This window comes from Ixodes scapularis, unplaced genomic scaffold, assembly GCF_016920785.2.
Source record: "Ixodes scapularis isolate PalLabHiFi unplaced genomic scaffold, ASM1692078v2 ptg000683l_1___fragment_2___debris__unscaffolded, whole genome shotgun sequence".
Taxonomy (NCBI): domain Eukaryota; kingdom Metazoa; phylum Arthropoda; class Arachnida; order Ixodida; family Ixodidae; genus Ixodes; species Ixodes scapularis.
Genome location: NW_024610020.1, coordinates 99,547 through 124,999, shown reverse-complemented (window position 1 = coordinate 124,999; position 25,453 = coordinate 99,547). Strand labels below are relative to the sequence as shown.

Genomic DNA, 25,453 nt, shown 5'->3' with positions numbered 1-25,453 from the left:
TCAAGTGAGGCACGTGCTAGGGCCGAAGAAAAGATAGATTTTGTGCACTTTAATGGACTTTATCAGCTTCATACTACAACAAACGGGGCTGGAAATACGCTTGACTTGTGCATGACTAACATACCAGCAATCACTTTCGAGGCTGCTGACTGTCCTCTTGTCTTTATCGAAAAGTGGCATCCACCATTCACCCTTTCTATCGTACTTCCCGCTTGGACGTCAGCGAGTAATCAGTCTTTCGGGTATAACTACGCTTGTGGGGATTACCTTGGTCTTTACAATCGCGTTCGCAACGTAGACTGGAGCGTTATTTCACTCTCTTCCAATATCGATAGCGCCGTTAAAGGTCTAACAGACATCGTAACTGCAGCCATGAATAATTTCATTCCACGCATGAGTGGTCGAACTAGCAACGATCCTTTTTGGTTCTCCAAAGAGCTACGTGATGCGTTTCGTAAAAAAGTGAGGTATCATACAAAGTACAAGAAGACCGGCATAAAGAAATGGCAGGGTCTGTTTAAAGAGTATCGTTCAGCGGCCAAAAAGTTAATACGACTTGATCGGGAGAACTGCCTAAATTCAGTTGAACGCTATCTAAATCGCGATCCTAATGCTCTATGGAATTACGCGAGGTATATGAGGACGTCTAGTCGATCGAAAACTATTGCATTGCAAGACGACTCTGGATATATATCTGAGCTGTCCGATGTCTGTGATTTTTTTGCTACGTTGTTCTTTTCCGTCGGTAACTTGATTACTCCGTGCACTGTTATGACCGATGCTCCTCTTGAATCAACTTTCAGTTTGGCAGTTCCGAATCTTACGCTTGAAGATGTACGTGCTTTCCGCAATAAATAAGCTCGCTCCAAAAAAGTCATGCGGTGAGGACGGAATTCGTGCTTTCATTGTAAAGAGATGCAGGGATATTTTTGCCCCTGTGTTGCTACATGTTTTTAATATGTCCTTAGAAGCCAATGTATTTTCTCAAAAATGGCAAAAATGGAAGAATGCAGTGGTTGTACCCATACATAAATCTGGTCGCACTGACTGCGTTAATACCTATAGACCAATCTTTTTTCTTTGTTCTTTTTTGAAGGTATTTGAAAACGCAATGTATAAGCATATTTATTTTCATTTTAAATCGTCTCTTTGTCTCAACCAACATGGTTTTTGTCGAGGGCGTTCAGTGGAAACAAAACCTTGTATCATTTTTGAAACACACTCTACCTAAGGTCACGTCCCGTGGACAAGTTGATGTTATTTATTTCGATCGCTCCAAAGCTTTTGATCTCGTAGATCATAAGTTGTTACTCACCAAATGTTCAGCGTTGGGCATGACTACCCAGTTTTGCAATTGGTTGTCTAGTTATCTTGGCGGAAAACCTAACAGAGTGCTGTATGAAGGGTGTTTTTCTACCTGATATGTTTTAAATACTGGAGTGCCTCAAGGGTCCAACCTGGGGCCGTTGTTATTCAACATTTTTGTCAACAATTTGGTAGACAGCGAGCAGCATTCAAAGGTGCTGCAGTTTGCAGACATGTTAAGATTTATCGCGAAATTCATAGAACTACTGACTGCCGTACTTAACCCCAGTAAGACCAAGGTTGTTTCCTTTACCCGTAAGACAAGCTGGATTGAGCACTCCTATACCATGTTAGGTTCAGCTATCGCGAGGTCCGATACTATTTGTGACCTGGGAGTGCTGTTTGATTCCCGCCTTTCGTTTACTGAGCATGTTTCAGAAGTTGTGAATGATTCTTCTCCGGTGCTAGGCGTTATTTCCCGAATGACGCGGAATTTTCGTACTTACGCTAGCACGATTAATCTATTTCGCGCCCTTGTTTTGTATAAACTTGAGCTCTGCTCAGTCGTACGGAACACCATTGGATTGGCTCAATCATGTATTTTAGAAAAAGTGCAGCGTCGTCTCGTGCGTATTGTTTACGATACATGGGTTGGGAGGCGCATTTATTTTGATTATGAATACTTACCTAATCTGATTGACCTGGTAATCTTGCGCAAAAGAAGGTTAGCGCGAGGAATGCCTTTTTGTGGAAGATAGTGAACGCTACAATTGATGCACCTTTGTGCGATTTCTTTCAGTGTTGCTCCAAAGCGTATCAGATTTTCATTTCTTTTCTACCCTCAGAAAGTTTGTGTCCAGCTCCCGATGACACGCCTTCAGCTCCTTTGTAATGGCAATAGAAGTTATTTAGAATTGTTTTCACCCCTTTTAAATTTTAGAAGAGCATTGTTGGCCGCTTGACAAACATCCGTGCTCTGTTGTTCTCCATTGTTCTCCGTAGTTTTATTTATTTCCTTTTACCTTTTCTACGCACTACGTACAGCCGAGAATACGCACCAATTATGGTAGTCAAAAATACTTAATCAGATCGCACAATTATTAAATAATCATCCTGAAATACTGTCCACGATTGATAGCTCTTACACAATACACATATTTAAAACCACCATAAAAAGTTTTCTTCTAGGTCTAACATAATCTGTGTTGGTATTTTTATGTGTTTCTGTTTTATTATGTCACAATTTGTTCATTTCACTGTGTCTTTGTGCAATTTATGTAATGGCATATTTGTTTTGGTTCGTTTTTTTTTTTGGTACATTTTGCTGCTAGACTGTACAGGGGGACGGGCCCTTGTCAGGCGACCATAGTCGCCTTTTGCCCTATACTCCAGGACGTTTGTCTGAATAAAATATATTCAATTATTTAATTACCAAATAAAATCACGTCTTGCTTGTTTGTTTGTCTGTATCTGTTATTTTATTGTTTGTAGTATGTGCGCACTGATAAAACCTCGAGCTGTTTGTGAGCGCATTAGACAGAATAAATAAATAAATATGGGGTAGAAACAATTTCTTTTTAGTTATGAGACTAGCCAAACGTGTGAAAGCAGCCCAAACTAGTTAGACAATGCCATGATAAACCTGCGACTTAGAAGTTAAAGGATGTCCCCAATAAACAATTAACCGCTTCGTTCCCAATCTTTCTCAAACAACATTTGAGGTCTGTTAATGAATATAAGAAGCTTTTTCGCAACCGCGATGACTTGTCATATCCGATATTGACGCATCATGGTGTGTTTCGCGAGAATGCAATGTTTGACTGTGTTAAGAGTTATAGGTTTTATCGGTGTGACCGAGTTGATAGGCATAGGGGTGGGGTTATGATCGCAGTAAATAAAAACCTTGAGTATTATCAAGTAGATATTGCAACCCCACTTGAACTGGTTGGCGTGCGTTTAAAGTGTACCAATAGAGAATGTTTTGGGCGCCTGTTGTCGTCTGCCTAATGCGTCAACTTCTTTTTGCTCTTACTTGCATGATACGCCATGCACTATTACAACTAGGTTTCCTGAACTTGGCGATTTAGCGATTTTAACCTTTCCCTCATCGTCTGGTCTGGTACACTTCCAGCTACTATACTTCGTTTTACCCCAAGTCAAGAAGTAGCTGACGCTACGAGCTTATGTGACTAATCATACAGCGTCAAAAGCGCGCCATCATGGCGTTCGTCATAGTTGTGTACCTGTTCTATTATCGCTGAACCAATCATGTACAGAAAAGGCCTAGATATACTTGCGCTCTTGACGCTATTTGATAGGTCCCATTATTTCGTAGCGTCGGCTGGCTGCGTCTGGACTTAAGCTGAAACGAAGTATACTTGAAATTCTGCAGTCTACTCCGACTTCCTCAATCTTTATTCGAATGTTTCTTTTTTGCAACGTGTTGCTGAACTCACTTGAGTCACTGATTCTACGGCCAGTATTCTAGATCTCCCTTGACTCTCCCATAATCTACGTACCGGGTATTAGCGATAATTATATTCTACATTTCAGCTTACTTCCTTCATTGTGTATTTCAGGTAAATCAGCAAAAGCATTTCCCTCACTATAGTAAGGCAAATTTCGGTAAAATAAACAATGAGTTAGCTGGCGTCTCTGATGAATTTCTTCTTAATTTCTCGGAACGTTCGGTGGAAAGCAATTAGACCTTTACACATGATGGGGAAAAGAGCCCATAAAACGCGGACAACGAAAAGAAAAAAAAAAAACACGATAGGACAATGCTGTTCTTTCGTGTTTACACAGCATTGTCCTGTTGGGTTTGCTCTTTTTCGTAGTTCGTGTTTTTTTAGTTGTTTTCCCCATCATGTATAACATCAACCAATTCATGAATTTAGTATCTCTCTTAACCGTACCGGGAAAATTGATGTAATATTTCGTGATCTATCTAAAGCTTTTGACAAGGGGTCTCACATTAAGTTGTTTGTAAAATTACAGTCCATCTTGAGAAATGATAGTATAATTAACTGGCTACGAGACTACCTAGAATCACGATCCCAGTTTGTTAAAATTGGCGGTTCTCAATCTTCAGATGCTTCGTTAATATCAGGCGTTCCGCAAGGTTCCGTCCTTGGACCTCTCTTATTCCTGATTTTCATTAATTACACTACTCGTAACATTCCTGTGAAATCATGCTTGTTGGCCGATGACGTCATATTGTACACCGTAGTTCGTGGTGTAAATGACCAAGTTCAACTTGATACTTGCCTTCGCAAAATTCAGGCTTGGTGCTCGACATGGCAAATGTCATTAAACCCCATAAAAAGTGTCTACATGCACATTACTCGCAAAGGCAAACTTCTAACTTATCAATACGCACTGGAGAGTCATTTCAGAAGTCTCCTCATATAAGTACCTTGGAGTTCTAATTAGCAACGATTTACGTTGGAATATTCATGTTAACTACATAGTGCGTAAGGCACTGTCGAAACTAGGGTACTTGCGTCGAAATCTCAAACAAGCTAGCGTGGATATTAAACCGATCGCTTATAAAACATTTATTCGATCTACTCTCGAATATGCTGCGGTCGTATGGGATCCCTACACTGCACGGAATATTTACTTACTTGAAAACGCACAAAACGGAGCACTCCGTTTTATTGTTAAGAAATATGGTCGTCTTGACTCAGTCTCATCCCTTTATGAGCAGGCAGGCTTGCCTACATTGCAGCATAGTTTATGTTCAGTCTAAGTTCCGGTCATGCAAACCTGAATCAATCTTTGGACATAACACCACTGAGGGTCCCAAGATATCCTTCCAGAAATCGAGATAGAAGAGCCTTCGCCGAGTTTAGCTGCAGAGTAGATGTTTTTAAGTACTCATTTTTTCTGCGACCAGTCATTGAGTGGAACAAGTTACCCGAGGAAATTGTTCATTCTTGTAGCTTGCCAGAATTTGTTAATCGTTTAAACAACTACCTGTAATTTTTTTCATTTGCTCAGTGTGTATTATTTTTGTGAGCTGTGTGTGTGATAAATAGGGAGCATTTTTTTTTCTTGTGTATCTTTTTGTTCTATTGGCGTGGTTGACCCTTGTATTTATACTTCGAGGTGTATTTACATGAGAGCCCATTGTTCATTTTTAGGCACTGTCGGCTGTTAGGCTGTTGTTTTCTGCATATTTGAAGTGTTTTTTTTCACTCCTACCATGACTCCAAATTGAAGTATGTAGTATTTCCTGAGTTGGACGTTATCTTTGCCGGGTGCTATATATTACAGGCACTGTGTTCGCTGCTAAACAGCAGCCCGCGGGGGTTCACTGTGACGACGTTAACGGTGTTTTCTTAATTGTTTTATATTGATTTAAAAAAGAAATCAGACCTGAAGAGAGTGAACTCAAATTTGCTACAGGTACAATAAATATGACAAAAATACAAAAAAGAATGTAATGTAATATGCCTTCATAATGCCTTAATATAGGTAGCAGCACCATGAGCATCTTAATGCAACACTCACGAGCTAAGCATACTCGTATTCAACGGAGATCACTTCGACACATAGACCACGTGTTTCAGACAGCCGTGTGATTGCTGCGCCATTTGCGCCGAGCTGATCGATGCTTGATGAGATCACTTCTATATCTGGACGTGTTTCAACACTTCAGTGATGTGATTGCTGCGTCATTATCGCCACTGCGCAAAAATGCTTACCCTGATACGTTCTGCTACATATTGCCAAAATGTTAGAAATTTGCGGCAACATTGCGCCAAAACTTAATTTCACCTTAATAATGATGAAAATACAACAGCTCGCGCCTGTTCGCTACCCGGCCAGATTGTTACGACAGTCTTGTGCGAGTTTTAGAACTTTCGATTGTTGCCTTAAATAACATAGTAATATTATATCTGACCTCGCATCAGACACTGACAGCACTCGGTAGTTTCGGAATATGCCCATGTTCGCGCCCTGCTCTGGCAAGTTTTTTTTTCTTTTTGTTTTTTTATTGGACACCACATTGCAGCACAAAAAGGCTATGCCATGAAAACACCTTGCCCCACATCTTGCGGACGAGTGGGCGAAACTAAAGTTCTCTCATGTTCTTAATTTCGTCAAACAAGTGCGCCCCATCGGGTGCAGTTGCTGCAGTACGGCAGTATACAGACTGAACCTCGGTGACAATATCGAGGAAGTGCTTATCTATAGATTTAATTTTGGTGTCTGCACGCCGGAATTCCATCCTAGTTTTCCAAATACTGAACAGTCAAAGGAAAATGAAAATGTCATACAGGACATTGTTGCTCTTCTCAGCTGGAAGGTACCGAATAGTGTGCTTGGTTAATACAATGTCTTTTTTCAAAGTTCTTCGCAGAATGTCCCAAAAGAACACAGCGTCCCAACAGTGGATGAAGACGTGTTCGATGGTTTCAGGTGTTTTACACGGGAGGCAATCCACAGACCAAGGGACGAAAATTTCTTTTTCTCTTAGCCACGGTTTGGCCGGCAACGTGCCACTGTGCAACTTAAAGAAAAATGACTTAGCAGCCGGTGGAACACACATTCTTTTCACGCGACAAAGTACATCTTGTCCGGGACACTGGCTGTGTCACTGCGATAGATACAAAGGTGCGAGAAAAAGGGAGCTCGACCAGGTCTCGGCTGAGCTTTTTCGTCGTGACATTTCCAAGGTATTCCATTGAAAAAAGTATTTGCCGAAACAGTGCGGCCTCTTTCACCTCTTTCAAGTACCCCGAAAGTCTTGGGGGCATGGTCTGGCAAGTTAGTGCGCTTCTCATCGCGCAGTGGTGTACTGCAATGAAGCGAGAATGGCAGAATATACACCGCGTATTGCGTGTCTTGCTTGGCCTCAGCGCACTCGCGTGGTAAGGGGAAAGTACTCCCCATAGCGGGGCATTATATATACACTTTCTAAATAAACCTATGGCTAGAATATATGGTAGCCTGCGATGGGGTCCCAAAAATATATATATTTTTTTTACAATTTGGAATTTAGCAAGGATCGTTTGGTATTCCAAGAATATTGCCGCGCGCCTAGTAGGCAGTGCGGCCGTGGCCTAGCGGTTATCGCGCTTGCTTCCCACGCGAAGTGCCAGGGTTCGATTCCCGGGAGTTACGCGTCCTTTTGTTTGTTCTTACAGTTTAATGTTCTAGCGAACTTGAGAACTCTGTCGCCTGTTCGAGGTGCGGATGTTCTAGTCGCCAAACCTTCCAGGTCGATTGTTCCAGAAGCCAACGCGTGTACATTAGGCGCTCCGCGTGGAAATCTGCAGTTAATCTCGCCCCAACGCTCGAACCTGCTGTTACGCCGACTTTGACTCGACGCACACGACGCTTTGTTCTCATCTTCTGTTTTTCCTTTTTGTTTTGGGCAGAAGTTCGCCTTATTAAACGTTTAGTTTCTTCAGTTATTCTTCGCCTCATCATTTGTCATTCGTGACATTCTGGTGGAGGTGCTGGGTATGAGACCCGTGCAGCGTACCCCTACAAGAAACCGTTCGGCAAGCCCCCTTTCCCGACGACCCTCCGTTGAAGAGTCAGAGCATTGTGCCAGCCGCCGTCTTCAAGGGCAAGCTCCTAAACTCGGACCACTCCCCGCGAGGACAAGGCAAGCGATAACGACAATGGCTTCATCGACGGCGCAGACCACAGCAGCACCCCCCGTCGTTTGCCTGCCCGTCGCCCCTCGTATGCCGACGTCTTTCCACGGCGAGATCTACGAAGACGTCAAAGATTGGTTGCAGCAATACGAACGGGTGGCGCTGCACAACCAATGGACTCCGGAACAGCGTATGCAAAACGTCTATTTTTCCCTCGAGGGCACGGCGCGACACTGATTCGAGAATCGTGAAACCTCGATTACATCATGGGACCAGCTGAAAGGAGAGATCTGAGGGACGTTCGCCAGTCAGCACCGAAGGGAGAGAGCCAAGGACCTCCTTCGGATGTGGACACAAGGCCTTAACGAAAGCGTCACCAGCTTCGTTCAAGACGTCCAGCCTCTGAGCGCGCGTGCCGAACCTCAAGCCGCCGACGACAAGAAGCTGCGCGTCCTCATGCACGGTGTGAGGGACGACATTTTTGGGGGCCTCGTCCGCAACCCTCCGACCACCGTCGAAGCGTTTGTCACGGAGGCAACGAACATGAAGTGAGTCGTCCAAGCACGCGCCTCCTGCTACGAAAGACATCCCGCCGTCGTTGCCTCCACGCTGCTTAACGACGAAATCGGCGCCCGTACCCGGGACATCCGTGAGGTTATCTGCGACGTCGTCCGGGAGGAGCTCCAGAAGTTGCTACCTGCGGCCAGTCCTCCGACATCCCTCTCCATCGCTAAGGCTCTTTGTGAAGAAATTCACCGGACACTCCGGCCAAAGGTTCCCGGCACCATGGTGGCGTAAGAGGAGCCGACACTGATCTACGCCGCCGTAGCTCGCCGACCGCTGCCTGTTGCCCATAAATACCAGGCGTCATCTCGACGGGACAATTCAACGCCGCAAAACAATCGACGCCAAGAACAAGTCCAGGACGTCCGCCCGGAGCGACCCTCGCCGAGGAAGACCGACGTTTGGCGAACGGCCGACCGACGCCCGCTCTGCTACTATTGCGGGGAAGCCGACCACATCTACCGCGGCGGCCCCTACCGTCGTCTTGGGTGCGTGGTTTCCACCCGAACGACCTACGCCCGAGGTACGGCGAACCCCCTCGGGAGATCAACGAGTACCTGCGACGACCTCAGTTCCCTCGAGCCTGCGTCCCGCCGAGAGTTCCGATCGCCTTCGCCACGACGTCGAGCTTCGCCGATGCACCGACCCCGACGTGAAAGCCTGTCGCCCCTCGCTCCTCGCCGGGGAAACTAGGCGCGGCAACCCCTGGAGGTGGAGTTACCGAAGACGACCGACGTAAAGAGCCTCCAAGAACGACGGGGCGCTTCCACTCTCCCGACGCTACGCATCACAACGACGCTCCTGCTTCGGTGTCCAACAACCTAAACGTTGTTATCGACGGCCTCGACCCATCGGCACTCGTGGACACCGGAGCAGACTACTCAGGCTTGAGTGAAAGGCTCTCTCGCCGCCTTCGAAAAGTGACGAAGCCGTGGGAGGGGCCGCAGATACGAACCGCTGGGGGACACCTCATTACGCCTGTCGGAAGGTTGACTGCTCGAGTTGAAATATACGGTGAGACGTACCCTGTCAAGTTCCTCGTTCTGCAAGACTGTTCGAGGGACGTTATCCTCGGAATGGACTTCCTCTTGTGCGGTCTTTGCCGAGTGGAGCTGTTGTAGTTCGTCGCTTTGTAGACGACATTTTGATTTGTTCTTTTGAGGAAGGGTTAGCAGGGACGGTTCAGAAGTGTATAATAGAAAAGTGCCACGATTTGACATTCACGGAGGGAAGCACTCTTCAGGGCAAGATTCAGTATCTAGACCTCCTGCTACACACACAAAAGGGCTTGTGTTGGAGGTTTGGTAAGGAATCGGCAAAACCCTTGTTGGCTGCTGACAGCTGTCACTCGAAGTTAGTCAAGAGGGGTGTAATCGCATCAGTGGTAGATAACGCGTGTAAAAAGTCATGTGTACATCACGTTGGAGAGGCAATAGGGTTGCAAAAGTTGCGTCTTTTGGAAGCGGGCCATCACCAGGATGTGATTTCTAGCGTTATGCTCAAGGTGTTAAGAAAGTTCAGTTCGGCTCCGGTAGAAAAACCGGTTGTGAAAAATGTGGTCTGTGTGCCTTACTATCATGGAATATCTCACATTTTGAAGTCAGTGGCCAAGAGGTTCGGAGTAAATTTAGTTTTCAAGGCACAACACAAATTGGAAAGCTTCACCCCCTTTTCGGGTGGTCGTCAGGGTTGCCTAAAGAAACACCAAAACCCTGATTTAACTTGTCAAGTAGGAGTTGTATACGACATTCCGTTGCGGTGTGGATTGTCTTATGTAGGTCAAACTGGTCGCTGTTTGAATGATAGGTTGCTGGAACATAAAAGGGCGGTAAAAGACAATGCGCAGCATTCAGAAATAGCTAAACATGTTGTAGACTGCAATCACTGTCAGCCTGAGTGGGGGGATACCCGGGTATTGCATAAAGAGAAAGAAAATGGTAGGAGAGTTGTGAGGGAGACTTCATGTATTTTGGAGCGTGGCAATTGTGTCAGCACACCGTCCTTGGGTTTCGGAAGTGAACTAAACGCTCTCTATGTCTCTAAAAAAATTTTTTTTTTGAGGGGTGTTTGAATGTTAGCGCCGTCTCTGTTGGATAGGCCTGTTATCAGCTGTGGCTTGTCGTTTCCGAAAAATCTATCTTTCTTTTTTTCTTTGGGGGGGGGGGAGGGGGGGGAGTTTTCATTGTTAGCAGGGTTGTTGTTTGAGCGCCCGTTTCATGGATTGGAAAGGAGGTCGTCTGGGTCAGTTTTTGGTTGGTATGAAAGGAAGGGAGGTAGCATGTGTCATTGGTTCAGTTTGAGATGCCGTTGATGGAGTGGAGAGGAGGTGTGTCGACATTTGGAGAGGAGGGTTGTGGTGTATATATAAGAGCGGAGGTGTTCAAATAAACTAGAAGCTGTGTTTGAGACTTGTTGTTGTTTTGTCCGTTTTTTTATTTTTCCGTGTCTCCGGTTTACGATGGAAGTCCTTCACCAGCTCGCCTGTGCTTTTACCCTTTCTTCTGTGCAGTTTGACTGATCCAACAGGTGCTCCAAAATCGCTCAAATGAATTATATCACTCAGTACCTTTCTGTTGCAAACATTACGCGTTTAAAAAAAAAAAAAAGAATATTACTTGCTGAAAAGTTGTCTCCCGTTATGTGAAAAGATTTTTTTTTTTTTTTTATTGAAAGCGGTATATTACGAGGTTTAGGGTTTCTTGCAAGGTCGCTGATAACTCGCCGATGAGGTTCGGTGGGACGTGGTGCGGTATTACGACAACAAAGAAAAGACAAATTAGGCTTTTTTTTTTGTTTTAAAAAGCCAGGGAGAAATTGTCATTATTTGTTTAATTATTATTTAGCATCAGGGCTCTTAGTGACGTACTAAATTACTTTCGCGTGAACGGAATGATTATTAAAAGACGACAAAAATTGTAAACTAAAAAAACTAATATAAAGAAGGGAACCCTAAAATGGTGATAACTCTTAGAAAATCCATTGAATTGCTCTTCTAATACTAACTTGAATCACCGTAGAGTATATGGCCGCTACGTAGCAACGCCGAACGCAATGGAAAGTTTCAAGATATCTTATACCGTCCTGGCGAAAGCATGCACCGCTGGCGTAATGCACGGGCTCTAGAATCATCGACAGTTTCTCCAGCTGCAGGTATGGTGAAACTGCGTTGCAAGATAGCGCACCCATCATCATTGCAGGCGTTGCCAAATGATCAAAAAGAAGCTCTGCATCATCAGCAACTTTCTTTCGACCATTCAAGCCGCATTCTTCTAAGTATAAACAGCTGGCGAAGAAAGGAGTGCGAGGCAGTAGAGAACTGCGGAGGCACCGCGTTTACACCGTTTCGGCACCACTACTGAAGTTCGGGACCTAACCTGCGAAGCATCTCTTCTTGTAGTGCGGCACTCGGGGTAGTACAAAAGCTATTTGCCTTTTCTTTTATGTCTCATCGTTACTCTATACTATTTTCAAAATCTTGATTGCATTTGACAGACTCGCTTAAGTACTGTTCACCTTCTTACGTTTTAACTTTCACGCACATTTCGTGAATATTCGAATGTTATACTGTGTCTGTAGAGGTAAATAATAGTAAAAACGTAAATAGTACGAGATATTGAGATTCCGTCTTGTGATTTAGAAGGCTTGCGTTTGTTAATAGTGGCTCTGTTTACGACGACCTAAGAAAATTTTAAATGCTACATGTCTCTAATTTTTATATCTGTTTGTTGACTCTAACGGTTTTAGTATAATAGCTAATAAGATCAAAGTTAATGCATAATTCGTATATCCCGATAAAGCTCCATCTCGTAAAAAAATTATTCCCCGAAGCTTTTCGGACGTATCGTTTCGAGTCATTCTTACCATATTCCTCTACTTTAGTGCTTTGCTTTACCGCCTATAACTTACTGCACGTTTCGCAGGATGCTCGGCTTTAAGTGTTTTCTTTATTGGGTACTTCAGGTTCTAGGAGAGACCGTCAGGAACCAGGGCTAGCATCATGGCAATCGACCTCTACGTTTCGACGAGCAGCCCTGTGTGTGCCTACGTCCTTATCTTGGCCAAGCGGCTCGGTCTCGAACTTAATGTTCACACTATCAGCATTCGAAATAAGGATAATCTCAAGGCAGATTTCGTCCAGGTAAGGTTGCGGTTATGTAGCCATTGAAACAAAGGAACAATTAAGAAACGAAAAAAAAGTATCAGTATAGTGTTTGTCGTCGCTAACACAAGGTTATTGTAGCAACATTTATAGAAGGGTGAAGAGTAAAGGTCAACTTAATTTAAAGCGTGATTGAAGTCATCTTTCCCGCAAAAGTAAGGAAAATATTTTTTTTTTTAAATTTACCGTTTGTCTACTATTTGACGTGTCTATGTGCATTTGTTGTATGTATAAATCACAGAATCATCAAAACGATATATATATACATGGCTTATCATAAGAAAAAAACAAATAACTAGAACTATACATTCCAGTCGCATTTGTCCTGTCGCGCGCGTACCCAACGAAAATTGTTTACAGTCTTTTTTTTTTGTTGCTTTTTTTGTTTTTTTAAATGTGGCACAATGCTTTCTTAATGTCCTCGGGAAAATACATGTTCTGTGAAACACAAAATATAGCGGGAAAAGACGAGAATTTAGCCGCCAGCAGCGTTTGAAACTGCGCCTACGCAGGCTGCGCCTGTTGAAATCACAGTCCACTCGGCTAGGGTTAGGAGGGACGCCGGTGAGAGTCTATCCTCAAACTCAGTGACTGGGCTCGAAAACGGTTTGTTGCTTCTGGGGTCGAGTGTTTTTTGGGAAGGTGTATACAGCTTGGCCCTAATGATAAGCGAACAAACTTGGTCAGGACCGTGTTAATGAATGTAGGCCAAATGCTGCTATGGTTTCAATCGTCTTAATCGGTATTGCGTAGTTTATAAAGCAAAATATATTAAAACTTCGAAAAGTATCAACTATACTTCGCGACAACTTTTCTTGGCAATGCAGTGGAAGGTACGTCCCGCGTCCCCTCTCCCATTTTGAGTGTACGCAGGCTCTCCTCCTCCCCCATTTCCGGGGAGAAGGGGAGAGCTCGCGCACACTCAAAATGGGAGAGGGGACGCGGGACGTACCTTCCACTGCATTGCCAAGAAAAGTTGTCGCGGAGTATAGAGTGTGTAGCTAAAGCCATGACAAGGTTGGGTCACGGTCAAGGTTCTTGCCATCTTTGTCGGCTGGGCTATAGAATGCCTTCTGAGCATGCGCTGTTACTCTGCTGTGCGGTATATCAGACGCTAGGTATACGTCCACAGCTCAGTGACTCAGCATTTTTTGCCCGGGTGATGAGCGATGCAAAAGTGTACAGTTCTGAGTATTAATCGATGGTTACCTGTTGGATCCCACAAGATGAATCCGCAGAAAACGGTGCCTCTTCTCAATGACAACGGAGTAATCTTGGCCGAAAGGTTCGTATTTTCACTTTCATTTCGACGGAACGGCAGTGTGACGTGCTAATTTAAATCGCTGTCTCATTAGCTCACAGCCTGCCGTCGGCGCATTTATTAAAGGAATACTGAAATGTAAAGTCTTTGTAAGTGCATGGTGAAACATAAAATAAAAAAAAAAAAAATAATTTCAACAGAATAATAAAATAGGCCGAAATCGCTGCTGCCGCCATGCTGATTCTCGAAGAATGCGCGAGCATTTCGCGCAGCGGTTATATATAAGAAAGCATGGTGCATGCAGCCTCTCAGCACTTTTTGCCCCCCCCGCGGGGTGAACATTCCCGAAATATTTTCTCTTTTGGCGCAAGCAAATCAGGTCTCTTAGCGTGTGCATGAAGGCAGAAAACGACAGAGCCATTTTGCTGTTGTGCATAGAGAAGCGACGAAACCGTGCGCTTACGGCCCGCTGGCATGGTAAGACCACTGCGCGTCAAGGACGGCGTGACAGGCCGAAGAACGGAGTCGCAGCCCGTGTGCGCACACAGGTCTCCGAAACCGGCGGCAGGAGCTTCCGAGGGCGTCGAAAGCGCTACGCACACCGGCCTCGTGACGTAGTACGTAACACAACCGAGATACAGTGGGCGAGAGCGGGGATAGAGCGTACTTGGGCTGCCGGCGGGGTGCCGAGAGGCTTTCGTGCAGGGGTGGCCCAAGGCGGGTTAATGTTTTGTAATGAGCCATCCGCAGACTGTCGCCGCGAAGCGGTGTTAACGAGGGGGGGGGGGGGGATGCTTGATGACACGCACACCCCAGTGATACACCCGCCGTCCTCCACTGCGCGGCGCCGAAATTGGCGAAGGGGACGTCGCCGGCGATCTTCGGTTGCTATTGTCGGTGACAGGTTAAAGGCTCTACTATACTTCGACCATGGCCTCCGAGATTGCGAAGAGTGCGCGCGAAGGCTTCTCCGGCCCTCCCATTCGAGTCGCTCCCCCAGCAGTACGAGTGTAATCATGACCTCTGAGATCCCGAAGCGCGCGCTTCGGGATCTAGGAGGCTATGCTCTGACGTTTTGTGTGTGTGTGTGTGTGTGTGTAGGCGTTGTATATGGAGATAGGCCGGGAAAGAGAGAGCCAATTGTGTACGCACATGGGGCGCATTTGTCACTCGCTCATGCAGCAAATACAGCGCAGCGCAGAACGCGCGCGCTTCACTTGCCGGCGAGCAGGAGCTCGATATCTGCGACAAATCGGTATCTGTGTGCGCTGCGCTACGCCGTGTTTGGTATGCGCTCGACGTCGGAGTATAACAGAGCCAAATACTTTACCAGGGCAATACGTAATGACATACTGACGGCCGTGCCATAAACCACACCTAGTGGAGTGGTTTATTTGGCGAGGCCTCTGTCTCCCACCACCCTCATATCGCCGCCAGAGCACGTGAAGGCGACGCCGGGGAATGCGGTGCGTTTGTCGGGGTCGCGGACGCGAAGAGGAACCACTGCCGCCTTCACGCGTGTTTCCGCAGATCTTCGTTGTCGCGTTTTTCTATGTATTCTCGGGGAGTGTCCTGCATTCCCCTAGTTATGTATTTAACAGCGCCTTAAAAAGTGCAAGCTCCTCGCACCTCTTTATACTTTAGCAGAGCGAACGCCAGAGAGGAGCTCGCCTTCTCTCCAGCGTTCCCTCTGTTAAAGTGGAAAGAGGTGGGAGGAGCTTCCACTCTACTCTTAACCTGTTACCGACTAAAGGTGTTACGTGGGACTGTGGTGCTATCCCGTGGCGAATTTGCGAACTTTGAATAAGTGTTCTCTAACCAGTCTAAAGTCAGCGCATGTATACTAAAGCAGTAATGCTAGCGCATAAAAAAAAAAAGAAAAGATAACGCAATGTTGACGTTGCAATACCTAATTTAGGTCAGGTCACAACCCGCTCTAGACCCCGCCCACAGAGCGATGACCCCTCCCATTACTACTGGATTGGCTCGGCTGCTCGGCCGAACACGTACACAGCCTCCCTGTCGCGACGTCCGGCGCGTCTAGTCCGCCGTCTGACACCGCCTGGTAGTCGTGCGAGCAGACGCGCGGCAGCATAGCGTATCGTCTCAGGGGCGGATCCAGGTTTTGTTTAAGGGGGGGGTCCAGCAAGGACCCGGGAAAGGGGGGGGGGGGGGGGGGATCGACCCATCATTTGACCGCGGAAGCCGGGCATCACTCCCTGCTCTCTCTCTCTCCCCCCCCCCCCCCCCCCCCTCTCCTCCTACTTCCCTGACCCATTAAATGCTTATTGGCTGGGGAAAGTGCTACAGGCGCCGACACAGATTGACCGCAATTATGTTGTGATAAATTGTAATCTATTTGATATAATTATTTCTGTTTGTTCCGTTTTCGGTCTGAAACCAAAACTCTAAACTGACCCGCTCGCCTCGCCGGCGCCCTGGGCCTTGGAAGGCGCCGCTGCTCCCCTCGCCCAAATTTGAAACTTCGTAACGGCGGACGGCGGTGTCGCGTGGTTTTGTTTACCCAAGGGTCGTGCAAGCGTGCTGGCACGACTCTTGGGTAAGAAATTATAGTTGCGGTCGCGTAAGCTGAGAAACGGACCGTCGTCTTTTTCACTGGTGTCCGAAGAGCTTAGCTGGCTGGCTAAAAAAAAAAAAAAAAGGGGGGGGGGGGGTCCGGACCCCAGGACCCCCCCCCTGGATCCGCCCCTGCGTCTGCTATTGGAACAGACTCTACACTACCGTCTGGAATGCCGGTAAGACGCGCCCGTGGGAGCGCCGCGTGGGCGTCCGCCATTGCAACATCACGGAACTGCCCAGAGACATTGCTGCACCGAGACTTGTGGGCAGGGCTTGAGGCATTTCTTCCCACACCCAGTTCCAGACGCAGGCAAACAAAAATGCAAGAACGCACTGATGAATGGATATCTTATAGCTCATTTACTCTTCGCAATTTATACCGAAATTCAAATTTTAATATTAACTTTCTTTTAAACTTTAAAATAACTTATCAAGTTTGTAGTTAATTAATGATTTGTAGTTTAGTATCAAACGAGTCTTAGAGGTAATATTGCCCCATATAATGTACGCCGAGCCCGACGAACACACAGTAAAGACAGGGTTCATGTAGCCTTCACTGTTTTTCTCTTAATAAATAAAAGAAAACAGCTCGTTCGTTAATCATGTCGATCTTACCCCTTCACGGAGGTAACTTTATTAGGAGCGCACAATTTAGTCATGATCATTTTCATTGAGGCAGCAACTGAGAAGCCTGATATTGTACGTGTTGATTGTTCATGCCTTTTAGAACGCAGCTCTTAGGCGCCCGTTTCCGGCTTGAGCGGCGTCGCCGTCGGCATCGCCGAAACCGTGAGGTCGCGTGACCCCCCTGAGGTCACGTATCCTTTTGTCCTCCTCCTCAAGAGCTGCGCTCTAATCCGGCGTTACGGGACTTGTAAACGGCTTTCATTTTTCTGGTGAAATTCGGTGTTCTTCGAACGCAAAAAGCCACGTGATCGCGGGGAGAGGGGCACCAAGCAAACCGTCGATGCGAGGGAGGGAGTGACAGCACTCCGCTCCCCCATTCTTTGTTACCTTGATCGTCGGCCCTCGCACAACCAGGGCAAAAACTTTCTACTCCACTCATTTGAATTAACAGCGCGACTATATATGACCAAGTCCTTTCCTATTCCCGTGGATAGACCTCGTCCAAGAGAACGCATGCCCATCGCGCTGCCCGAGCTGTCGCGCTTTCGGGCTGCGTCGAGGGAAAGAACTGCTGCGTGCGCACCGAAATACCGGATTTGCCGAGACTATATATAGTGTACTAGAATACGGGGTAGTGCTTGGACCGGCGCGGCTCTGCAATGGGAGCTCGTGATGTTGCGTGCGAGACAACAATCGTGGTGCTGCATTCGTCATGATAGTGGAAAGTGGCTGCAGTCCTCCAAGTTCGGCGAATATTGCATCAGGCGTCCGCAACATATCTCGAGGCGCGCGCGCAATGGGCACGAGATGGAACTATAGGGGGCGCTTTATCGAGCTTGTTGTCCCCATGCACAGCCCGGTGTTTACTGACACAACATAATAAAGAAATCGAACCTCGCCTAACACGGCCTGGGCACGAGCGCTTCGCTTTGACCAGTGCTTCAGTAGCACGAGGAGCGGCCTTCGAATCGTCATCTTCGATTTCTCAGATGAAAGATAAACAAGAAAATACGATTTTTTGTCCCCACAGCTGAAGCGCACCGCTAGAGGCATGACTATTCGATCTCCTCCCCAATAGTAGCAATGCGACACCACGCGCCTCACGCGATCCGCTCCGTTCGCAACACAACCCCGTATTCCGCTTTAGCAAAAGAGCAGAGAGGGCTGGTCTATGCTGCCTCGAAACCCCTCCCAAACTCTGCTCCTAATTCAATGGAGACAACACCGAGGCTGCGCCCAGCCGTTCTAATCACGCAAAAGCTGTTGGCCCCAAGGCCATGAAATTTTTCGCAGAGTAAGATGATATTTCATAGAAGAAAGTTCGACCACGTCAGATCTGCCAAGACGTTACCTCTTGAACCCCCCCCCCCCCCCCCCCCGCCCCCGCATTCGCCGCTCTTGATTCTTAATAAACAATGCAATCGCCAACATTTTTTTAAAGGATTCAATTTATTGTTATTAGACATTGGAGTCACGTGCACCGCGTCACGGATGTTTGCTGATTCTCCGAGACCGCGGGGAGCCGCGGAGAATCTGCAACCGACCTTCAGAATATACAGGGCGGTCCAAACCAACCGCAAAACGGGTGAAGACGGTCACCGGAGAAATCTGGGAGAGAGGAGTGACGCCAAAGGTTACGTGAACGTAACGTTTTGCGGTTGTCGCTTTGCGAGTCCAAAGTTGAATACATTGACCTTTTTCCAATCCCGGAGAGCCCCTCTACTCTCCTGGCCCTCCTCGCAAGCCTTGAGCGGAGGAGGGGGGGATGCGTTTGTTGCTTCTCGGGAATCCTACAAAAGGATAAAGGAAGGCTTAAGAAGCACATATTTGAACAAACCGGAGACGACAATTCTTTCAAATATGTGTAACATCAACCAGCTCGCCTGCTTACTGACTCTTTATTTTAAGAAGCAGTTGCTTTTGTTATATTCTCACCTTGGAAGCCACTCAAAAATCCCACAAAGAGTGGCTTTTCTCCCTCTCTCCCTGTAATGACCGTTTTTCTTTTTCCCGCTCAACCTTCCCGTCTCAGGCGTCCCGGCGCGCTGTCTTTTCACTCCTGCATGCTTCTAGGCTGCAACAACAAGCAAAAGTTATATACAAATTTTTTTCGCCTTTTTACTTTGGTGAAGAAGGAAGACCAGCGAAGTTGTACTATGGTGGAAATGAAGTAATGGCCGGCCGCAAGTCGGCAAGCCAGAGTAAAAGACTGGAATGGTTGCCGCCGTCGTTCATAGATGGCGGAAGCTGTCCAGAGTTCTGTGTCGTCATCTGTTTGCTGACGGACACGATGCTGGGGAAATTAGCCCATAACAGCTCCACTAAAAAAAAAGAAAAAAAGAAAAAAAGGAAATCGAGTTCCGTTTACCTTATTTTTGCGGGCCTGTTCTGCGGCTTGGTTTGGACCGCTTATGTCTTCCTCGCTTTTGGGAAGGATTGCAATGAGGCTCCTTCTTTTCTTTTTCTTTTCCCCTGGCTTTGTTCGATGAGCCCTCGAACGTAGGATTTCCTGAACCGCATTCTCCTTCTCGCGACGTTTCCTTTTTCAACCTTTAGGGGCCCTAAACTCGACAAACACAAAGTTGGAGCCGAAAGTTCGCTGAGCGTGCCTATTGGAAAAAGGTGGAAAAAGCGCGAAGGCATCGTCGTGATAGTCCAATCGGTGCGCTCCGTCAACTTGGGCCCCAACTTTGTGTCTGACGAGTTTAGAGGCTTAGGACGTACTCAGTTTTTTCCAGTGATAAAGATAAATCTGGCGTGCGAATGCACCATGAATTTTCTCCGCGCGTCTAGGAAGTGGTAACCAGAATGGCGTCATTGGCGGGCCGCAGACGACATGCTGCGCAAAGTGGCGGAGGCGGCTTTGCATGGCAGTTCTCCGGCTGCTTAGTGCGGTTGTTTTTGATGTATCTATATACTATAAACGCCTTGTTTCGTCTTACCTTGTCTTAGTCCTTGCTGTTTCAGAGCTTTATACTTTTTAAACTACGAACCTACTATTCCTGGTAACCACTTTGCCATGTACTATATACGTTGCGCATATCCGTGTTTGACTGCATGTGCTTGGCATGTCTTTTTATATAGCCGAGCTATAGGCATGTACCTGGTGAATAAATATGCACCGGGCAGCTCGCTCTACCCTCAAGACGCCGAGAAAAGAGCCATTGTGGATCGCCTAATATTTTTCGAATTTGCGAGTGTGTATGCCTCCGGTGAGAAGATGTTTGTAAGTAAAGCTGAAGTCCTTACACCCAAACCTTGTTGTCTCAAATGCTCGAACAAACTTTCAACGGTGAAAGGATATACATGTGATGTACTATATGATGGTCTTCCTTGTTTGAATAATATCGCGATAAAATTAGCCTCTTTCGAAGTGCTAATAGTTCCTAAACTTATCGTGTATTGTTACATTTTTAGTCTTCTTGCGTTGCGCTAAGAGTTGTAAATTTTGAGTGCATAGGTTAACATAGGTAAATATAAAAACGTCTTATGGTTTTAAATAAGCGCGGCATAATTTTGTCTTTTATAATACATTGCAGGGTGTTTAGCGGTATGCCTGGTTTCCGTAGCAACTTTGTATTCTCAAGCGGATTGAATATATTTATTCTCCAGTGGGAAAAAGTAGGTCGCTCCCCTAAAGCAGCAGTAAATGTATAGTATAGCGGACATTGTTATGCGACTACTGTTTCTTTTTCAGCCACATGTAAATTGGGTAAACAAAAACAAGAGTTATTAAATATGTTTTAATATACTCAACTTCTATATATATACACATTGTTACTAGGTCGTCACATGATCACCTCACAGATTTAAAGGGATACTGAACCGAAATTTCGAGCTCACAAAACAAGGAATGGCGAATAGACGGGATGCTTTGAAACCCAAAACCTTTACTCATACAACGATATCTCTAACGGATCGCCCTATTTTTGGAAAGAAGTGCGCGATTAACTGCTGCTGCTGCTGTTGGGTGGAGTGGCTATTCTTGTTGGGCACCCGGTGTTGCGGTTACAGCAGTCTGTGTACCGTGTACTGCTGAAACTTTGGTGGGAGGGTCAGGGTATCCTACGAAATCCAGGTCCTTGGCAGCTTGATCTTTCTTGGTTGGTGGCGGAACGTACCGGAGGCGATGCCAGGCACGCTCCATGATAGATCCTGCCGCTTTTGCCATTTTTTTACGGTGTGTGGCGCGCGAGCGCCTATGTTCTGTGCGCGACCGTCGCACGCACAGCCCGCACCCTCACAGTACAATCTCACAAAAAAAGGCGGTTGTCGAGTCTTTTGTTTATAACATGCATGCCTACTCATTTCGTGTTTTGCTGATTATTTCAAGCCGCCTCGATCGTTTCGAGGCAAAGCGCGAGACTGCGGTCCCCTGGTGGCGGGTTCGAACCCCGGAAAAAATGCCCGCAATCTGACGGATGATTATTGCAGAAAAGACGCCGTGGTAACCGATGCGCGTCAAGAGATCTCCAGGTGGTCAGAATCAATCCTTAGTTCTTCGCTGGGGTATCAGATGCCGTTGGTTTTGCACGTATAACCCCTGAATTTGATTTGTTTTGATAAGTTCATACAAGATAAACGCTATTACAGATAACCCCCTTAGCTGGATGCTTTGATGAACAGAAATACGAACATCCATTTGCAAATAGAAACGTAGAAAACGTTTCACATGAACTGTGTTTATTTAAAAAAGGCAAGAGTATAAGGTTTGCTTGCTTAACTTGTTGTTTAATGTTTATTAGCATTAAACAATAGTTGCAAAAAAGAATGATACACATTGTGTATGACAGACATTTTCAGCGTCGCTTTTTATGGTTATGATTTTATTCTTAAAGGTGTTTTACTGAGGGCTTTGTCAAATAGAAGGTTCAAGCGTAATTTGAACTTTTTTTTTGCGCAGGGTAGTAATTTGTTGGATTGATTATAATTTGCTTCTGAATTCTGTCCATTTTCATGTTTCTTGTTGCGTTGCCAGAAAGTTTACTGTCTTTTACGTTGAATCCATGTCTAAACTACCACCACTGTCCCGTATGCAAATTTCATTTAATAGAATCGCATCCTCTAGCTAGGACATTTTCACGGATCCCTCAATTTTTCGCCGGGACTTGGAGAGTATAGTTGAAAGTTAAAACTGTACTACATTTTGTGTGAAGTGTGCCCACTATTTGTAGTCATGTTAATTTGTACATTTGACGCTGTACGTGTATTGCATTTCTTTTTATCTTCTTGTGTGCCGCAATGTGAAGACCCGCGAGGTTGTTTTGGGCGCACAAAAAACAATATTATATTAATATGATTATATTATTACAATGTGCGCAATGCCATTTATATGATCAGATAATAATTAAATACGATAAGATATGAATCAATCAATCAATTTTTATTATGCCTCCAATCAGCAGGCAGTAAACACTTTTCTGAGCTTTTCAAAGGAATAGTTCAGATTTTCACGTCAGGGTTATTAAACTTTTCCTATATAAGCTAAATTCTTGTCATTATAGTTACGGATATGCTTAACTAATGACAAGAACGCAGCTGAACAACATTCCTATCCCACGTATATGTTATCAAGATGTTATTTTTGAACAAACATAAAATGAAGCGGACAAACGCGAAGAAACGCGAGCCTGTTCGTATTTAGGAGTACACTGAAAATCTTATAACTCTGAATTAAACGAAGAGCATGCGCACCTGAACCGCAATTGTATGCTTCTAAACAATCTGCAGAAGGCCTACACTAAACTTCGCTACCCATCTAAGGAAGAAAAGGATGATGCGTTGGAAGGAATGAGAACGGTGGTTGAGATGCTGAGAGGAAAGAGATTTCTTGCCGGAGATTCGCTCACCTTGGCGGACCTTGGGTTGTGCACAAGTCTGGAAATGTTTTTCAGGGTAAGTTTGGCGCCTCTCCCATTTGTTTCACATCATTTTTGATTACCAACAACGTAAAAGTTGGGACCAGAGAAAGGGTCGTTATAACAAACGTGATTTATACCCTCATCGATTGAGAAATGACACACTGAAAATGTACTGAAAATGAACCTTGATACACATAACTACTATGAAATGGCTAGATCACAAACATGAATTATTGTTTCTTGTAGCATTTCAAGCCAGTAGATTGGTGCTAATAAACACTGTAATCTTGCTTCTCTGCAGTCTTCTTTTATTTGGTTAAAGCTTCGATGCGGAGAAATAGCCTCCAAGATGAAGTTCCCCTTGGCCACATGCCTTAATGGTGTAAAGGGGTTGATTTCTCTTGTTCAAGCCCGAATGCTTTTTCTTTTTTGAGTATCTCAAGCAATTAAATACAAAAGTTGACTGAAAATAACAGTAGAACAAATCAGTTGCTTTATTATTTGTGTGACGCTAACTGTTCTTTACAATTTGAACGTTTTTTTTTGTAGCTTCAAAACTGTGAACCTACAAGAAATAGATCTTAGGTATTCAACTTGATACATTGTAAAATGCCTGAAGAATCGGCGGAATATTGATATTACTATTATATGACTGAACTGCATTTCAATGGAATTTTGAATATGACTAAAGACAAAAACAAAATGGCATTCTCTTTGGTTACTGTCAAAAAAAAAAGATGTAATGCGCGGACATTTAGGATTTTTTGCACCTCTTCAGACGTCCGTCAAACTCGGACATTTTCGAGTCAATTCTTTATCAGTAAAATGTGCATATATTTACACAAAATCAAGTTCTCCCGCTAAATTAAATTGATATACCGCAGATCGAACAAGGATACACGTTTTAATTTTATATTGGGCAGGCAAACGCTTCACACCACATTTAGTGAAAAACTTGAATGTTGGTCCGTTATTTATGATACATCAATTTAGGTTTAGGTATCAAGCCGCGGCGGACGATAGCATAGAATCTCACGATTTTGTGGCCCTCGAACTAGTATCATTTGTAACAATTGTCTGGACAAACTTATACACACTGTATTAAATTTTTATGGTAGTTGGATATTAAAAACCAGCGATCCGGGAAGCCAGAGTGCTACGAACCCGTGTCTTGCTCGGTACTTTAGTTCCTGTCAGTGTGGTGAAAGCTCTTATACATATGCTGTTTTATGCGATATTCTTTAAAGCGAATGTGCTAAATGTGTAAGCATCAATAGTCAAAAATTCAATGTAGTTTATGGTGTCCCCTGTCTTAATTTTTTTTTTTACGGTCTAATCGGTATTTTTGTTTGGAAGAGTCTTAATTAATGACGTAGTTCCCTGGAGTTACTTCATGAAATTTGTAGAAAAAACCAAGTTGTGATTACTTATTTTTTTTTTTTTTTTGCTTTTTATTGCAGCAAGACATTTCATCCGGCTTCAAGGACTTGGAACAACTCCGAGAATATTACGAGCGAGTAAACGCTGGAATGCCCGAAATACAGGATATTCTTTCGAAAACGATGGATGAACTCTGCGATGTGATATGTCGGTGCAAGCGTATAATTGAGATTGCCTCTTCAAAACCTGAACAGCCCCAAAGTGAGGTTGCTAATAATGACAAACAAAGGTATCACAACGTAAAATGATTCCGCCCAGATAATTTTCCGAGCGGAACAAGGCTCATAATTTCTCAATATTTACGGATATTTAGAAAGGCGAGTTTTTCTTTGTATATGCTTAAGACCGTAGTTGCTGAAGATATGTCTCTAATTGCTGAAGATATGTCTAATTTCGCTTTATCAAGCTTTGCTTGATGAAGCGAAATGATCAGGAGTTCGTGGTTTCCTGAGAATTGTCAGAAGTAAAATGAATAAACAAATAAAATAAAAATAAAAAGTTTCAGAATAATCGTGCGTGTTAGTCTCGTTTCTATTATGGGTGATAGATGAGATCAGTTTAAAACTCGAGTGAGCCAAGGAGCTGCCTCGTTTCGTCAACTATATATTTGTTTTTACGTCAAGAAACAAGCCAGTTTTTCGCGATTTTCGCATGCGCCGCGCGAAGTAGATCTTACAAGATTTGGTTGTCGAAAGAAGAAGCGGTGCTTGTGGCCTTTGAAACGTGTATACGTCTTGGTAAAATAACAAACAGAAAGCACGAGCCGTGTTTTTCGGCTCGTGTAAGAAATCTATTCATCGCTAGGGTGACCAGACGTCCCGTTTCGGCCGGGATAGTTCCGTTTGTGAAGTCCACTTCTGCCGTTCTGTCTTTTTGTCCTAATAAGAAATTATGTCCAGTTTTCGCAAGAGCGCATAGATTTGAAATTCATACTAAGCGAGTTAAAGCAAACCGAAACTCGCTTTGAAATGAAACGAGTGGATGCAACTGAACTGTGAGTGTAACTGTTCCCTAGCCTAGGGCTAAGTGCATTATGGTAACG

At 45.0% G+C, this 25,453-nt stretch overlaps 1 protein-coding gene across 1 annotated transcript; it reads left to right on the top strand.

Annotated features, from left to right (window-relative positions):
* Positions 1–12,441: 12,441 nt before the first annotated feature.
* Positions 12,442–24,921, top strand: LOC115320976 (glutathione S-transferase 1-1). The gene is made up of 5 exons (XM_029981219.4): positions 12,442–12,621; positions 13,869–13,927; positions 20,195–20,336; positions 22,841–23,005; positions 24,432–24,921. The coding sequence occupies exons 1-5, from the start codon at positions 12,481–12,483 to the stop codon at positions 24,657–24,659; spliced, it is 735 nt and encodes a 244-aa protein (XP_029837079.3). The 5' UTR covers positions 12,442–12,480; the 3' UTR covers positions 24,660–24,921.
* Positions 24,922–25,453: the final 532 nt, after the last annotated feature.

What these genes read in the sequence shown, in the direction of transcription:
- LOC115320976 (XM_029981219.4), top strand. Translation starts at nt 12,481, where the DNA reads ATGGCAATCGACCTCTACGTTTCGACGAGCAGCCCTGTGTGTGCCTAC. An exon ending in CCTCCGGTGAGAAGATGTTT is followed by an intron (nt 20,337 to 22,840) that starts GTAAGTAAAGCT and finishes AACAATCTGCAG; the next exon opens with AAGGCCTACACTAAACTTCG. An exon ending in GTCTGGAAATGTTTTTCAGG is followed by an intron (nt 23,006 to 24,431) that starts GTAAGTTTGGCG and finishes TTTTTATTGCAG; the next exon opens with CAAGACATTTCATCCGGCTT.